The following is a 17,945-nucleotide window of genomic DNA, read 5'->3' as shown; positions in this document are numbered from 1 at the left end:
AGATTTACACAGCACAGAAAGAGGCCCTTCGGCCCATCATGTCCGCACCGGCCATCAAGCCCTATCCTAATCCCATTTTCCAGCACTTGGTCCGTAGCCTTCTATACTATGGCATTTCACGTGCTCATCTAAATGCTTCTGGAATGTTGAGGGTTCCTGCCTCTACCACCCTTTCAGGCAGTGAGTTCCAGATTCCAACCACCCTCTGGGTGAAAACATTTTTCCTCAAATCCCCTCTAAACCTCCTGCCCCTTACCTTGAAACTATGCCCCCTGGTTATTGACCCCTCTACTAACGGGAAAAGTTCCTTTCTATCTATCCCCCTCATAATTTTGTACACCTCAATCAGGTCCCCCCTCAGCCTTCTCTGCTCTAAGGAAAACAACCCCAGCCTGTCCAGTCTCTCTTCATAGCTGAAGCGCTCCAGCCCAGGTAACATCCTGGTGAATCTCCTCTGCACCCTCTCCAATGCAACCACATCCTTCCTATAGTGTGGCAACCAGAACTGCACACAGTATTCCAGCTGTGGCCTAACTAGCGTTTTGTACAGCTCCATCATAACCTCCCTGCTCTTGCCTTCATTAGCCGAGGCACAGAATATAAGTATTCCATATGCCTTTTTTAACCACCTTATCTACCTGTCCTGCTGCCTTCAGGGATCTGTGTACATGCACACCAAGGTTCCTCTGTCCTTCCTAGGGTCCTATCATTCATTGTGTATTCCCTTGGTCTCATCCACGATCCTAAATTGCCAGCCTCCTTCCACAGTGCCCGCTGGAAGTGTAGATATAATCCAGATCTTGCCATTGCCAGCAACGACATCGCTGGCCTCTGCAAGAAGCTTGTCACAGACCCAATACCACAGACACAACACCGTCCTATTGGCATCCAGGTAAATGCAGCAGTGTTGCCAACCGTCGTACCATTCAAAAGGCGCTTCAACTTCAAGAAGGCCGATTGGAACGGTTTTACACGAGCACTTGACCGCAAGGTTAAACGCATTAAACCTGAGCACTACAACCTCTTTGCAAAAGCTGTCCAAAAAACAGCTAGAAGGAAGATCCCCCGAGGTTGCAGAGTACACTACATCCCTGGCCTCATCAAGGAGAATGCTGAACTCCACTGGGAGTATGTCTCAATGTTTGAATCCCTAGGCAAGACGGAGGGTCAGAGGGATCTGGGTGTGCAAGTACACAGATCCCTGAAGGCGGCGGAACAGGTGGATAAGGTGGTAAAAAAGGCATATGGGATACTTGCCTTCATTAGCCGAGGCATAGAATATAAGAGCAAGGAGGTTATGATGGAGCTGTATAAAACACTGGTAAGGCCACAGCTGGAATACTGTGTGCAGTTCTGGTCGCCACACTACAGGAAGGATGTGATAGCTTTGGAGAGGGTGCAGAGGAGATTCACCAGGATGCTACCAGGGCTGGAACGCTTCAGCTATGAAGAGAAACTGGGCAGATTGGGTTTGTTTTCCTTGGAGCAGAGGAGGCTGAGGGGGGACATGATTGAGGTGTACAAAATTATGAGGGGCATAGATAGGATGGATACTAAGGAGCTTTTTCCCTTAGTAGAAGGGTCAATAACTAGGGGGCACAGATTCAAGGTAAAGGGCGGGAGGTTTAGAGGGGATTTGAGAAAGAACTTTTTCACCCAGAGGGTGGTTGGAGTCTGGAACTCACTGCCCGGAAGGGTTGTGGAGGCTGGAACCCTCACAACATTCAAGACGCATTTGGATGAGCACTTGAAATGCCATAGCATACAAGGCTACGGACCAAATGCTGGACTATGGGACTAGATTAGACAGGGCGTGATGGCCGGCGCGGACACGATGGGCCGAAGGGCCTCTATCCGTGCTGTATAACTCTATGACTCTATGACCCCTTCTCAGAGGAAACAATATCTACCGGTGAGAGGGTGATGTTGAGTATCTCTCAAGAACGTCAAAATACCTGGAACACCTTGATAGAGACAACAGATCTTACAAAAAACAGCAAGAAGGCATGGTCTCTCATATACAAACTTGGAGGTGATCCCAAGAAAGCTGCCCAACATCCAAATGTGTCTGCTAACCAAGTTGCACACCAGTTGCTCCTAAATGGAAAAATCAACAAGAAACAACCAAGAGCACAACTAGATAGGAAGAAGTACAGCGATGATCCTGGCTTCACTAGACCATTCACCATGGAAGAGCTGGAAACTGGTATATCTAGTCTAAAACACGGGAAAGCAATTGGTCTTGACAACATAGCAACGGAGCAGATAAAGCATTTTGGACAGCAAGCAAAGAAATGGCTCCTACAATTGTTCAACCACTGTCTGGCAACACACAAGCTACCTAATATCTGGCAGAAGGCACATGTAATAGCACTATTAAAGCCTGGAAAAGATCCCTCGGATCCTAAGAGTTTTCGGCCAATTTCACTGCTTTGCCACACCTATAAGCTGTTTGAACGCCTGATACTCAATAGGATAGCACCAACTGTAGATGAGAAGATCATTCCAGAACAAGCAGGTTTCCACCCCGGCAAATCAACAACAAGCCAACTGCTCAACCTCACACAACACATCGAAGATGGTTTTGAGCAAGGGATGGTAACAGGTGCTGTTGTTGTAGACCTGTCAGCAGCATACGATACAGTGAACCATAGACGTCTCCTCTGCAAGATTCTAGAGATGACAAAAGAGATTCACTTAACAGAGCTGTTAGAAAGCATGCTTCAGAATCGCCGGTTCTATGTTGAACTAGGTGGGAAGCGCAGCAGGTGGCGTATTCAGAAGAATGGTCTTCCTCAGGGAAGCGTGCTTGCACTGCTGCTGTACAACATCTACACAAATGACCAACCGAAAGACGGTGTTACACGCCGTTTTATATATGCTGATGACTTATGTGTCACTGCCCAAAGCACTGATTTTAACACCGTGGAGAAAACGTTTTCTGAGGCCTTGGAGGGACTAAAATCCTACTATGAAGAAAACCACCTTCGCGCAAACCCATCAAAGACACAAGTTTGTGCATTCCACCTCCGAAACCGTGAAGCCAAACGCCAGCTGAAAGTAACCTGGTGTGGAGCAACACTGACGCATTGCCAACAAACACCAACAGCCTATATACCCTGGCGGGTATCGCTCCCCCTGATATAAGAACGGTAGCCAGCAAGAAAGAACGACTCCGTCAAACATCAGACGAGAGACACCCTCTGCATTGTCATACACCTACACCCAGCCGCCTAAAGTCAAGAAAGAGCTTCATGAACAGTGTTCCATTACAATCAACCTCATCTGAAGCCCGCATTGCCTTGTGGAAAAACCGGCTCGCCAGTCTTGGACAACCCCCAGCGATGGAAATTTTACTTGATGCAATTCGCTCCTGGGGGAAGGCTTTCAACTGGGCAACCTGGAAGTGCCTTAACAGACTTAGGACTGGTGTAGGTTGCTCAAAGGTGTCACTAAGCAAATGGGGATATTCAACCAGCCCGACAACTTGTGAATGTGGAACTGAGGCACAGACTATGCAACATCTCCTGTAATGTCCATCGTTAGAGAAACCCTGCACTGTTGCAGATCTTGCCGAATTCAACAACAAGGCGCAAAAATGTGTCCAGTTCTGGCTGGGCTATGTATAGACTGTCCGTGGACACGATAAGAAGTCGTCCAGTTTCAACTAGTTTGCTCCGAGGGATGAGAGAACTGAATTGTGCCCCTAGTACCAGAGGTGTCCAGGTATGCACACACTGCGATCAGGATTGCCTTCTTTCTCCATCAACTAGGTCAACCCTTAATAGCCCGAGTGAAAATTATCCATTCCAAATTGTAGGCCAGGTCTCTCCATTTGCCTGCAGTCATGTCTGGTGGTAGTCTGGAAAAGTATTGATGTTAAAAAGGGATTGTGCTCTTTGGGATTTTCCTTGCCGTAAATCTGGGGTTCTGTTCTGCACTATGTGGATCTTATTTCCATTTGAAGAAAACCTTACAAATGGCTTTCACGTGAAATTGAATTTGTTTAACAAAATAAGTACATAACTATGTAAATTAGAATTTTCAATGTTTTTGAAATTTAGATGAACCCATCTTAGAAGAGCCCAGTCGCCTCCAGGAATCTATATTGGAGAGCAGTAGGACCACACTGGATGAGTCGATTATGCCCCCACCACAGAGAGTAGCTAAGCGTAAATCAAAGGAAATGGAATCAGAGCCTGCAGTACCTGTGAGTATAATTTTTTTAAATCTCTTTAAAAACTAATTTTCTATATCGCCAGTATTTTCTGGTAAAATGGTGAATTAAATTGAAAAATATTGAATGACATGGAGCCAAACAGCTTGTGAAATACTTAGATACCACTAATTCTGCCAGATACATTATGAATTGTATTGTCTTTTAAATTGATAGTCACTTGCTCCCTAATTGAATATCGCTGGTGTTCAATAAGAACAGATAGATGCTTACTAAGGGGGAGAAATTCGGTGGGTTAGATAACGGGGCGGTAACAACTTTCCGCCCGGGCGTGGTGAGATGAACGACCCCTGTGAACTTCGGTGAGAGGTTTGCGGCGACGGTAAGACTTTGCGACACAATCTCCTTCGGCCAGAGATCGTGACATAATTGCCATGCGCATAGCCCCGGACCCGAATTTTGGTTCCGCCCCCTGCAGCATCGCGGGGCGATGACACCAACAGCTGCAGGCGGCGTTGATCGGGAGGCCGGGCGCTTCGGGGGCGAAAGTTAAAGAGGAGTTCGCCGAGGTAAGTACCTAAAATAGTGAAATGATTTTGGTCAATTTATTTTTACTTTTCATGGCCCGCCATCGATCAGCCTGGCACTCTGCTGGAGTGCATGGGGCTGATCAGGCCGGATCACTGCCGCCGTCGGGGACCAGCTAACTGGTCCCAATACAGTGCCTGCAGCGATGGCCCTTCCCTTTAAGGGAGGGAAGCAGCCTCAGAACGCGGCAGCGCTACACGACCCATTGCAGCGCTGCACAATTACTGCCCTGCCTGCGTGCTTTAGTGCTCTAGGATGGAAGTGGAGCGCTTGATATAGCGTTCCACTTCCTTCTTGCAGCGCTAAACCCAATTTTGTGAAAGCTGGGGATCATTAGCGCCTGCCGCTAAGTTTCCCAGCTTTCAAAGGTTACTGCCCCCCAAACGGGGCGATACTGATTTCTCTCCCTAAGTTTCTCCTTTGAGAAAAAACAGTAATGGTAGACAGTAGCAATGTCTTTTATTCAGGCTGCATCCTTTCTAGTTCTTAATCCTGATCCTGGGGCTTCGATTCAACAAAATTTAAATAATGTGTTTTTTCCTCGTGAAAAAACAAAATATTTCCCCTCAATATAGTGACTTTCTGTTTTGACATCTGCTGTTGCTGCTTGATACAGACTCCTGCTCCTGTAGTTCTGTTGGAGACTTGTATCTCTCATTTTCTAACTGTTACGTCCTTTCAGCAGCAAGAAGAGCAACAGCAGCCGCAGCAGCAGGAACAGGAACTGCAGATTCCACCAGTAGAGCTTCCCCCAGAGGAGCAATTGCACATTACTGACCTTATCCCAGAACTTGCAATTCTGCCAGAGAAGAAGGAAAAAGATGAAGAGGAGGAAGAGGAGGTGGGGACAGCTACTTTTTAAACTCTTTTTACTAGCTTATATCTGAATAAAATGGTTTCTGCGGTGAGGTTTGTGTTTTTCTTTATCGTATTGGCTTCCCTTACTCTTCCTGAAGTTAGTGATTCACATTGGGCTACAAATCTATGAGCAGTGGTAGCCTTCCGATGCTATGCAGAATTGGCTGTTCATGTGTGAGCCATGACCGTGAGCATCTGTGAGCTATTCAAAACTAGGTCATGAGAGATGATGCCTGTCTTCTACACAATATCTGCACATACTTCACTTGGAAGTCCGCAGATATTGATCAGGAGCACATTTCTGTCTCGATGGCTCGACCAGTTTGATGTAAATAGATAAGTCATACAGACTAGGAAGGTCCCAACTTTGATTCCCATTCTTTTGAGCTTGTTGATCAGCTAAAGTAGCAGTAGGGCCGCTATAATTGATCCTAGCATCCTTGTATCAGTGATGGGAAGATTTGTCTGGGCTTCCCATTACTTACCTTTTCTCCAGCACATGGATGTCAAGTGAGAAAGGATTCAGTTCAGCTGTGGTGCCCTATTGGTCAAATATGATTGCTTAGGGTGAGATACTGGAGAGTGCCCATGGAACTGTATCCCAGTGAGGATTTGATATCTTAAAGAAAGAAAATGGTGAAGATGAAAAAAAATTACACAACTTACCAGACTTACCTCCTGCCAAGCCCAGCCATGCTAACACCAATTCCAGAGCCTCCATTATTGCACTCTAGCAGGGATTGTCTATTTCAACACACATTAGGCATCAATTTGGGAACTTTGGTTTGTATAGATCAGTTACTCAGTGATTCACTGGATTTCAGCAAGAGTTCTGTTTGAAGGGTTTTTATAGTTTCTACTTTAATTTGAAATACTAAAATTCCTATTTAAGCTTTCAGAATAGTTTTTTATTTCATAAACTTGTATTTTTTTTTATACATTAAGACCACATTTCTAATTGTATAATGGAAAATAAAAACAGTATTTGATCAACAAGATGAGATTCATTATTTTGATCAACTTTATTTAACCATGTAAAATTAATTCTGGAAAGCTTCCCACTGGTTGTCTAGCCAGGACCACCTGAGCTGGTTTCCAGACTTCTCTAGTGCCAAATGGGAAGAATCCCAGTGATGGGGAAAGCAACTGTGAGGGAAAAGGAACAGTTGCAATAATGGGAAAAGCAGCTTTGCAAATTACAATGGCTTTGTTTGCTGAATGGCTTTTAGTTCTTTGAAATATGTTTACAGTCCTCTATTATTTCATAATGGGTATATTTGAACGATTGGGACACTAATGAAAGTCCTAACGTCTTTTATTGGTCTGTAATATATATGTAGTTCATTGGATGAAGTTTGGGTTATTGGTGTTTCCTCTTCCATTCTTATTAGGGTTTTACTATAAAATATTTTGCTTTTGTTTTTAGGAAGAGGAAACGGTAGGGGGTGACCAGGATCAGGAAGAGAGGCGGTGGAACAAGCGAACTCAGCAAATGCTTCATGGTCTACAGGTAAGATAATTAAAAATAAAGTAATTTATAAATAATGGACTGAGCATTCACTGTGGAGATCTGTGCAGCTAAATTATACATAAAATTGTGCCGAATACTATGCTGTGATTTGAAGGCTTTTTATTTGTATTATGAATAAACCTAGAATTATTAAGAAATGTTTGCAGATAGTGGTTTAACCACTTTACTTTGGAGATGTATACATACTGATTAATGTGGTGACCTACTTTCGCACAAAATGTTTTAAATCTAATTCTGGCCATTAATTTTTTTTAGAGCTGGGGTTTTGCACTAAATCTCTAGGTTGCCAAAAAAAATTCAAGACGACTAACTGTATAACAACTATTACATGTACTCTGCAAAATTGGTTGACTTCAGGTGACGTGGAGTAGCATTGCAGTTCGCTGCATCTTCATTATTGGATAGCATCCTTCAGAGTGAAATTTTCTTTTTTTGGCAAACGATTGGGAGACCCCTGTGGAGATCCATCCCCAATATCATAGAATAGTATAGCCCAGAAGGAGACCATTCGACCCATCGCTTCTGCACTGGCTCTTTTGAAGAGCAATCCAGTTAGTCCCACTCCTCGCCTCTTTCCCTATATCCCTGTAATTTTTTCTCCTTCAAGTATTTATGCAATTCCCCTTTAAAGGCTACTATTGAATCTGTATCCACCACGCTATCAGGCAGTGCATTCCAAATCCTAACCACTCGTTGCATAAAAAGTTTTTCCTCATGTCTGGTTCTTCTGCCAATCGTCTTTTAAATCTGTGCTGCCTTGTTATCGACCCTTTAGCCATTGGAAACAGTTTCTCTTTATTTACTAAATCCTTCATGCCTTTTCTGCTCCATGGATAACACCCTCAGCTTCTCTAATCTATCTGCGTAACTAATCCCTCATCCCTGGAACCATTCAAGTAAATCTCTTCTGTACCCTCTCCAAAGCCTTCACATCCTTCCTAAATACTCCAGCTGGGGCTGAAATAGTGTTTTATATAGGTTTTGCATTACTTCCTGGCTTTTGTAGTCTGTGCCCGGGATCCCACATGCTTTATTAACTGCTTTGTTAACCTGTCCTGCCATGTTCAAAGATTTGTGCGCAAACACCCCCAGGTCTCTCCTTGAACCGCCATTAAAATTGTACCATTTAGCTTGTATTGTGTCGTCTCATTCATCCTACCAAAATGTATCGCCTCACTTTTCTGTGTTGAATTTCACCTGCTATGTGTCTGCTCATTCTGCCAGCCTGTCTACGTCCTCTTGAAGTCTATTACCTGTACTATCAAGTTTTGTGTCATTGCAAATTTCAAAATTGTGCCCTGTGCTCCCAAGTCCAAGTCATTAATTTATATCAAAAACAGCAGTACTGAACCTTGGGGGAACTCCACTGTATACTTCCCTCCAGTTTGAAAAACACCCATTCACAACAACTCTGTTTTCTATCCCTTAGCCAATTTTGTATCCATGTTGCTACTGCCCCTTTTGTCCCATGGGCTTCAATTTTGTTAACGAAGCTAATATGTGGTACTTTATCTGCTGCTGAAACCCTCATCCATGCCTTTGTTACCTCTAGACTTGACTATTCCAACGCGTTCCTGGCCGGTCTCGCAATTTCTACCCTCTGTAAAGTTGAGGTCATCCAAAACTGCTGCCCGTGTCCTAACTCGCACCAAGTCCCGTTCACCCATCACCCCTGTGCTCACTGACTTATATTGGCTCCCAGTTAAGCAATGCCTCGACTTTAAAATTCTCATTCTTGTTTTCAAATCCCACCATGGCCTCGCCCCTCCCTATCTCTGTAATCTCCTCCAGCCCTCCAATTCTGGCCTCTTGAGCATCCCCGACTTTAATCACTGCCGTTGGCGGCCGTGCCTTCAGCTGCCAAGGCCCTAAGCACTGGAATTTCCTCCCTAACACCTCTACCTCTCTTTCCTCCTTTTAAGACCCTCCTTAAAGCTTACCTCCATCTGTCCTAATATCTCTTGTGGCTTGGTGTTTGATAACGCTCCCGTGAAGCGCCTTGGGACGTTTTGCTACATTAACGGCGCTATATAAATACAGTTGTTGTATCAACTACACTGCCCTCATCCACCCCCTGTTACCTCATCAAAAAAACTCAATCAATTTAGTCAAACACGATTTGCCCGTAACAAATCTGTGCTGGCTCTCCTTTATTAGTCGATACTTGTCCAAGTGGCTGTTAATTTTCTCCTGGATTATTGTTTCTAAAAGTTTCCCCACCACCAACATTAAACTGACTGGCCTGTAATTGCCAGGTTTATCCTTCTGCTCTTTTTTGAACAATGTTTGCAATCCTCCAGTGCATCTAAGGAGGATTGGAAGATTGTGGCCAGCACCTCGACAATTTCTACCTTTTCTTTCCTCAGCAACCTAGAATGCATCCCATCTGGACTGAGTGACTTATTCACTGCCAGCCTTTCTAGTACCGCCTCTTTATTTTTTATCTCATCCAGTATCCCGGCAACCTCCTCGTTTACTGTAGCTTTGGCAAAATTCTCTTCCTTGGTAAACACCAATGCAAAGTACTTTAGAATCAAAAACACAATTTCTGAATTTGCAGATGATACCAAATTGGGAGGGATGGTCAACACTGAGGAGGACTGCAACAAATTATAAGACAACCTTAATAAACTTGCAGAATGGGCATATAATTGGCAGATGAATTTCAACATAGATAAGTGTGAGGTATTCCATTTTGGTAAGAAAAATAGAGGTAGCATATTACTTGGAAAATAAGAGTCAAAATGGGGTAGAAGAGCAAAGTGATCTGGGAGTACAAATACACAAATCACTGAAAGTTGCGTTGCAGGTCAATAAGGTCATAATACAAAACCAAGCACTAGGGTTTATTTCTGGAAGGATAGAATTGAGAAGTAGATATGTTATGCTATTCTTGTATTGAACCTTGGTTAGACCACTCTTGGAGTACAGTGCACAGTTCTGGTTGCCATATTATAAAAAGGATTTAGAGGCAATGGAGAGGGTTCAAAAAGATTTACAAGGATGAAACCAGAACTGTGAGGTTATACCTATCCAGAAAGGATGAACAGGCTGGGTCTCATTTCTCTTGAAAAGAGAGGGGTAACCTAATCGAGGTCTTTAAAATTATGAAAGGTTTTGATCAAGTAGACACAGAGTGTTTCCACTCATGAGGAAGAGGAAAATTAGAGACCATCAATATAAGATGTCACCAAGAAATCTCATACGGAATTCAGAAGAAACTTCTTTATCCAGAGAGTGGTGAGAATGTGAAACTCACTACCATAGCGAGTGGTTGAGGCGAATTGTATAGATGCATTTAAGGGGAAGCTAGATAGGCATATGAGGGAGAAGGGAATAGAGTGTTATACTGAGAGTTAGATGAGGAAGGATGGGAGGAGGCTCGAGTGGAGCATAAATGCAGGCATGGACTGGTTGGGCCGAATGGCCTGTTTCTGTGCTGTATATTCTATGTAGTTTAGTACCTCAGCCATGTCTTGTGTCTCCACCAATAGATCTTCATTTTGGTCCCTAATCGGCCCCACCGCTCCTCTGACGACCCTTTTACTGTTAATATGCTTATTGAAGACCTTTGGATTCCCTTTTATGTTAGCCACCAACCTATTCTTGTACTGTCTCTTTGCCCCTCTTATTTCCTTTTTCATTTCTCCTCTGTACTTTTTATATTCAGCCTGATTCTCCTTTCTATTACCAAGCTGACAGCTGTCATATGCCCTCTTTTTCTACTTCATCCTACTCTCGAACACCTTCATCATCTTGGGAGCTATGGCTTTGCTTGTCCACCCTTTTCCCCATTGTGAGAATGTACCTAGACTGTACCCAAACCATCTCCTTTTTAAAGGCCGCCCATTGCTCCATTACATTTCTGCCTGCCAGTCTTTGACTCTAATTGACCTGGCCAGATCCCCCCTCAATTTGCTGAAATTAGCCCTCGTCCAGTTAAGTATTTTTTATTCCAGATTGCTCCTTGTCCTTCTCCATAACTAATCTAAACCTTACAACACTATGGTCAATATTCCTGAGATATGACATTCTCCACTTGACCCACTTCATTCCCCTTCCTTGTTGGGCAATAACCATGATGGGCAATAAGTCAAGAGTAAAGAGGAGAATGATTCCTTTCAGAGGCAAAACTGAAGCTAACACTGCATTTAGCACTTGATAAATTTGGGGCCCATGATGCTGTTTGTGTATTGCTATGTACTCTACTGGCATTGAATTTTGAAGTTTTTCTGGGACCAATGACGCCTAACTTAACCCCTTTTTAATATGGTGCACTGAGTAAATTGGACATATGAGGCTAGACCAACCATTATTATCTGTTTTTGTTACGGTGAAGTTTTACATCGTTGACAGTTTAAAAAAAATTGTTGCTATAAAATTGTCTCACAAAATTCTTCAAACTAAGCCAATCCTAATGAAAAGTATAAGAAATAAGATTAAGAAGTTGGAAGGTATGCAAGAGCCTGACAAACTCTTACAATTTGTTGGCGGGGATGGATGCATTCTGCCAGCGGGGGTCGAGGGGATTTGTTGGAAGAGACTGATGCTGCCACCTGGTGCATTTTTCAAATCTTAAGTTGTAGCTTTCATACTGATAACAGTGGTTGTGCAAGAATCTCAAGTTAGAGGCACCCACCAGTGCACAAGTACAACAGCCAGACGCAACTGGCCATGGTTGCAGGGTTGATGTCAGAGGACACGCACAAAACTGGGAGGGCAGGTTGCATCATTTTTGTTGTTTGTGGGGGGGGGGGAATCTGGCTTGCTGATTAAATCAAAGCAATTTCTGTTTACAAATAATTAGGTTTCCGATTTTACATTATGTTTAGAAATTTGTTTTGAGCAGATGCTGCAGAGTCATCTGGTGGCCCTGGAGTGGAGGAGCATGCACACTAAAACCACCAATTTAAAATTATAAATTTGTTGTGACAAATGACGTTATGTGGCATTTAACAATATTACCCCCCTGCCGCAATCACGGCACCACCTGCAGGCCTAACTGGTAATGCATGGAATTCAGTGACCACCTGCTGATTTTTTAAAACATTTATTATCCACTGAAAGACCCCTGCGTCTCCTTTATGCAAGCAATTCCAGTTATGTCACTGATTGAGAGCATCCCAGAACAGCTCCATAGACAATAATAGGGTTGTGATTTTGGATTAGCTTGTAAGCTGACCAGGAACTGCAGGACCCTGGTAACCATGCTGTAGGCTGGGAAATCTGCCTCCCCAGCGTACAGCTTGGTTTGATGAAATCCTGAGGTTATGGAGCAGCTGTCTGGTTAGTCTGAAACTGCCATTGTTTTTTATGGATCCACATGAGGTTGACATCACTGGAGTTGTTTAGCAGGGAGGGAGCCAGCCGCTCGGGTCTCCATGCAGGTTGTAGAAGGTGAAAGACACTTTTCAAGCTTTTTTTGTATAAAATTAAGTATTTTGAACAAAAAATGGAATTCCCTCCATGAGCATATGACATCCCTCTCCTTTAAAATCCCCTTAAAAGCTTTTGGTCACCCCTCCACCATCTTGATGTTTTTCTGTTTGTGCTATTGTTGTCCTTGACTGACTTTCCCTTTTTTATTTTTAATAAGCTTCTGTATTTATTAAAGTGGATTGATTTACACATATTACAAATGATCTTTTATGCAGTCTTCTATCTTCAATACACAAACATTAACAATTTGGTCTTAGGGCATGCCTTCATCATTTTTATCTTTTTCAGAGAGCTTTGGCTAAAACAGGAGCTGAATCTATTAGCCTGTCAGATTTATGTCGGAAAAACAACCGGAAACAAGCTGCTGCGAAGTTCTACAGTTTCTTGGTACTTAAAAAGCAACAGGCAATTGAGCTTACGCAGACTGAGCCTTATAGCGACATCATTGCAAGTCCCGGACCAAGATTCAACATTGTCTGATCTGGTTGATCTTAAATGGCTAGTGTTTATTCACTAGATATGTATTGCCCCATATGGGGAATTGAGACTATTATAATACTTTGGTAAGTTGGTTTTAATGTATATTGAGTTAAAAGATTATTTTGGACAGAGAACCCTTCAATTTTTTGGGATAGGTGTGTTATTCCAGTGTTTATGATAAATACAAATAACTCACACTCCTTGACAGGTTTTATACTGAAAATCATGATTGGAGAAATACATAATGTTTCAGGTATATTATGAATATGTTTCTGTGCAGACATAATTATGCTTTGTTGATTGCATTATTCAGAAATGTCACTTGTGTAACACCACTGCTGCTGGTAGACTGTCTCGATAAGATGTCATTTGATGAAATTCATGTCTGCAACACAGTACTATAGAGAAGTTGGTATTCAACACTTGCACTTAATTTAACTTTTATAATTGTGTGCTGGTTCCTCTATATTGAGACATTTTTGGAACACAGTCTACCGGTATGTCCATTGTCCACTGGAATTACAAACAATTTGTTAAAATACAACCAAGGACGTTCAAACTATTCAGTTAATTTTAAAAACATACTCAATTTTAGGATGCTTTAACAGTCTGGAGTGTTACAATGCTGTTTTATTTTTAAAATAATGTGCCTGTAAGCTTATATTCCCCTTTTGTATAAAATGTGTAGATAATTTTTAATGAATGTTTAATTATGGAAAAGGTGAAAGCTTTCATTTTAAGCAGCATTTTGCTTATGCTACTGAGTCTCTAGTTTGTTGCTTAATTAGGTCATCATTAAATGTTGCTGAACAGTGATAGTTCATGCTGTTATGTATAACTTTTCTAATAAAATAATTGTTACAGTATCTGGTTTTTCTCTCATGAAGCAAGTTTTAGTCCACATTGAGTTTTGTTTTCATATCGTGTATCTTTGCTTGTATGTGTGTATAGCTATCAATTTGTATGTGTGTATGAAGTTACTGCATATCAATCATGATGGAATGTGATCACTTTTGGCCGAACTCATTGGGGAAATGGGGTTTCCGTTTATGATTGAGCAAAGTCCTACGGAGTTGTCCAAGCTTGGAAAGGGATGAAGGAATTTTTTTCTAGTATATGTAGCTGAAAGGAACATGCCAGGCAGACTATAAATGAGGTATTTTAGATTCCTGCAAACTTTTCCAGTAATTTTGTACAGTATAGGCTGCAGCATTTGAGTAAATCATACTTTAACAGCAACTTTGCTTCATATGGAATTTTCCTATTCATCTTGATGTTCTTAACATCTATTTAAGATCAATGTTTCACTCAGTTGCTCTGTTCAATTATCCCTTTTTCTGTAGAAGTATTTGAAAAAGGTTTTACCCAAAACTGATACTGAAATTCCACATTTTATTTGTAAATTTGTGAAAGTTGACATGGATTTTAAAGCCGAAGCATCCAACCGTTTTGTCTTGTACTGTCAAGTAAGGCCATCTCTGATCACTTCCTTGTATCGCTCTCCACCCACATCACCCTTCACCCTCCCAACCTGACTTCCTTCAGTGTCTGTTCCTGGAAAAAAACCTCTTCCCAATTTACTTATAACTGTGCTTTCAAAATCTCAACTGTCTAGCCTTTGGCCCCCCATTCACAGTGACATTTCTGCAGCTACCACACCCTCGCCTCTACTTTTGATGCCCTAGTCCCCATTAAAACCATTACACTCTCACCCTAGTCGTTACCCCTGGTACGGCCCCCATCTGCGCTCCCTTAAGTACAAGGGACGCAGACTTGACCATATATGGTGGACAACTTGTTTAGCCATTAACTGCCAGATCTGGCTGGACCACATAAAGCACTATCTGGTCCTGCTCTCCTCTGCCAAAACTGCTCACTATTCCAGGATCATCCTGGAATGCAAAGACAACCCCTGGCTGCTTTTCTCTACTGCAAACAATCTTCTTAAACCCCTCTCCCTTTTCTCCTCCAACAAGTGCAAGGAGCTCATGGACTTCTTTGTCACTACGATTGAGGCCATCTGATCAGCTACCTCTGCCACTTCCCCATGGCCACTGGGCCAAACTTCCTCTAAGGTTCCCCCCCTGCCCTAGCCCTGCACTTGCATCTTCCTCTATGCCCTCTCCGAGCTCAGCTTCCGCAGGAGACCCACCTCCTGCTCTCTTGACCCTATTCCCAATAAACTGCTGACCACCCAACTTTCCTTCCTGGCCCCCATGTTAGCTGATAGTGTTAACGGTGTTCTCTTTTCGGGTACTGCCCCCATCTCCTTCAAATCTGCCATCATCACCCCTCTCAAAAAAAACAAGCCTTGATCAATAATAACAGAAAAAGCTGGAAAAACTCAGCAGGCCAGGCAACATCCATGGAGAGAGAAACAGAGTTAACGTTTCAGGTCAAAACCCTTCTTCAGAACTGAGAAAAAGCAGGAAATGAAACAGATGAAAAAGCAAGTTTAGGGGCTGGGAAATGGGGGAGGGGATGAACGAACAAAAGGGAAGGGTTGTGAGAAGTAAAGAGACATTAAGAGATATTCAAGGCGAGACGGGATGGTCATAGGACAGATTAAGAAACAAATGATGGCTCTAGATGAAGTGTGAAATGCGCTAGCAGAATGAAAGACAGCTGCCATGTGGGAGAGAAAAAGAGAAAAGGCACAAACCAAAAGTGTGGATAAAAAATACATAAATATGATAGGGGCTGAGGTTATGATCTGAAAGTGTTGAACTCTATATTGTGTCCGGGAGGCTGTAAAGTGCCTAAACGGAAGATGAGGTGCTGTTCCTCGAGCTTACGCTGAGCTTCTGTGGAACAATGCAAGAGCCCGAGGACGGTGAGGTCTGAGTGGGAATGGGGTGGTGAATTAAATTGACAGGCGACCAGAAGCTCGGGGTCACGAATTAAATTGACAGGCGACCAGAAGCTCGGGGTCACGAATTAAATTGACAGGCGACCAGAAGCTCGGGGTCACCCCTACGGACTGAACGGAGGTGTTCCGCAAAGCGGTCACCCAATCTGCGTTTGGTCTCCCCAGTGTAGAGCAGCGAATACAGTATACTAGATTGCAAGAAGTACAAGTAAATCGCTGGAAGGGGTGTTTGGGGCCCTGGACAGTGGGAAGGGGGGAGGTATAAGGGCAGGTGTTGCATCTCCTGCGCTTGCACGGGAAGCTGCTGGGGGTGATAGAGGAGTGGATTGAGGTGCCTCAGAGGGAGCGGTCCCTACGGAATGCTGAAGGGAGGCGAGGGGAAGATGCGTTTGGTGGTGGGATCACGTTGGAAATGGCAGAGGATGATGCGTTGAATGTTGAAGCCTTGATCAATGTTACCCGTAATTTTTATTTCGGTCTGGCCCATTCAAATTACCTTGCATGTGCGGTTTTGCCATTAGAACACTATGGAGCCAGCTGTGTAGGACCTGCTGAACGGGAACCTTGTCCTTGACCCTTCCGTCTTTGCAGTCTATGGCCCCATCTCAAACCTCCCTTTCCTCTCAAGTTTTTGAACATGCTGTTGCCTCCCAAATCCGTGCCCGTCTTTCAAAACGGTTGGATACTTCAGCTTTAAAATTCATGTCAAGTTTCACAAGTCTTCATTACAAAAAATCCTCCAATCAGTTTGCTGCCCCTGCCACAGTATCGAAACGGCTCTTATCAAAGTCACAAATAACATCCGATGTGACTGTGACGGTGGTAAACTCTTCCTTCTCTGCCTGTTTGTAGCCTTTGACACAGTTGGCCACACCATCCTCCTCCAAGGCTTCTCCACTGTCATCCAACTGGATAGGTCAACACTTGCCTGGTTCTGTTCTTATCTGTCCAGTCATAGTCATAGCCAGAGCGTCACCTGCAATAGCTTCTCTTCCCATTCCCACACCGTTAACATAACCATTACCAGCTAAGGTAGCATTGTAGTTCCACAAGTAATCCAGAGGCCTGGACTGATGATCCAGAGACATGAGTTCAAATCCCACCACGGCAGCTGGGGAATTTAAATTCAAGTAAATAAATCTGGAATAAAAAGCTAGTATCAATAACGGTGACCATGAAGCTTATGACCATTGTCATAAAAAAAAACATCTAATGTCCTTTAGAGAAGGCAATCTGCTGTCTTTACCTGGTCTGGCCTATATGTGACTCCAGACCCACAGCAATGTGGTTGACTCTTAACTGCCCTCTGAAATGGCCGAGCAAGCTACTCAGTTGTACCAAACCGTTACAAAGATGAAGACAAAGAATAAAACTGGACGGACCACCTGCCATCGACCTAGGTGCACCCAGCCCAGTCGACCCAGCAAGGCCACCCTCGCCAACATCTGGGGACGAGTGCCAAAATTGGGAGAGTTGTCCCACAGACTAGACAAGACTGACAGTCATACTCACAGAATCGTACCTTTCAGCCAATGTCCCAGACTCCTCAAGAGGTGGCGCCACAGTGGTATACAATCTGGAGGGAGTGACCCTGGGAGTCCTCAACATTGACTTTGTACCCCATGAAGTCTCATGGCATCAGGTTAAACATGGGCAAGGAAACCTGCTGATTACCACCTACTGCCCTCCGTCAGCTGATGAATCAGTACTCCTCTCCCTGTTGAACACCACTTGGAAGAAGCACTGAGGGAAGCAAGGGCACAGAATGTACTCTGGATGGGGGACTTCAAAGTCAAGAGTGATTCGGTAACACCACTACTGACCGAGCTGGCTGAGTCCCGAAGGACATAGCTGCCAGACCGGGCCTGCGGCTGGTGGTGAGAGAATCAACATGAGGGAAAAACCTACTTGACCTCGTTCTCACTAATTTACCTGTCACAGATGCATCTGTCCATGACATTATTGGTAAGAGTGACCACAGGCCATGTGGAGAAGAAGTGCCG

The 17,945-nt window shown here is 43.6% G+C and overlaps 1 protein-coding gene across 3 annotated transcripts in view; it reads left to right on the top strand.

The window, feature by feature from the left end:
• Positions 1-13,939, top strand: part of rad21b (RAD21 cohesin complex component b) — a 96,133-nt gene extending 82,194 nt beyond the window's left edge. For 2 of the 3 annotated variants that reach the window (XM_085993294.1, XM_085993295.1), the window contains exons 11-14: positions 4,065-4,210; positions 5,448-5,606; positions 7,050-7,133; positions 12,882-13,939. In XM_085993294.1, coding sequence (XP_085849420.1) covers positions 4,065-4,210; positions 5,448-5,606; positions 7,050-7,133; positions 12,882-13,073 — 581 coding nt within the window. In that variant the 3' untranslated portion in view covers positions 13,074-13,939. The remainder of the gene's footprint in view (positions 1-4,064; positions 4,211-5,447; positions 5,607-7,049; positions 7,134-12,881) is intronic. The other variant, XM_085993296.1, reaches the window with a different exon arrangement.
• Positions 13,940-17,945: the final 4,006 nt, after the last annotated feature.

The sequence above is a fragment of the Somniosus microcephalus genome, chromosome 7 (assembly GCF_052327205.1).
Source record: "Somniosus microcephalus isolate GS21.2 chromosome 7, FLI_Smic_1.0, whole genome shotgun sequence".
NCBI lineage: Eukaryota > Metazoa > Chordata > Chondrichthyes > Squaliformes > Somniosidae > Somniosus > Somniosus microcephalus.
Note: the sequence above shows the minus strand (reverse complement) of the source record. Positions and strands in the feature narration are given on the sequence as shown.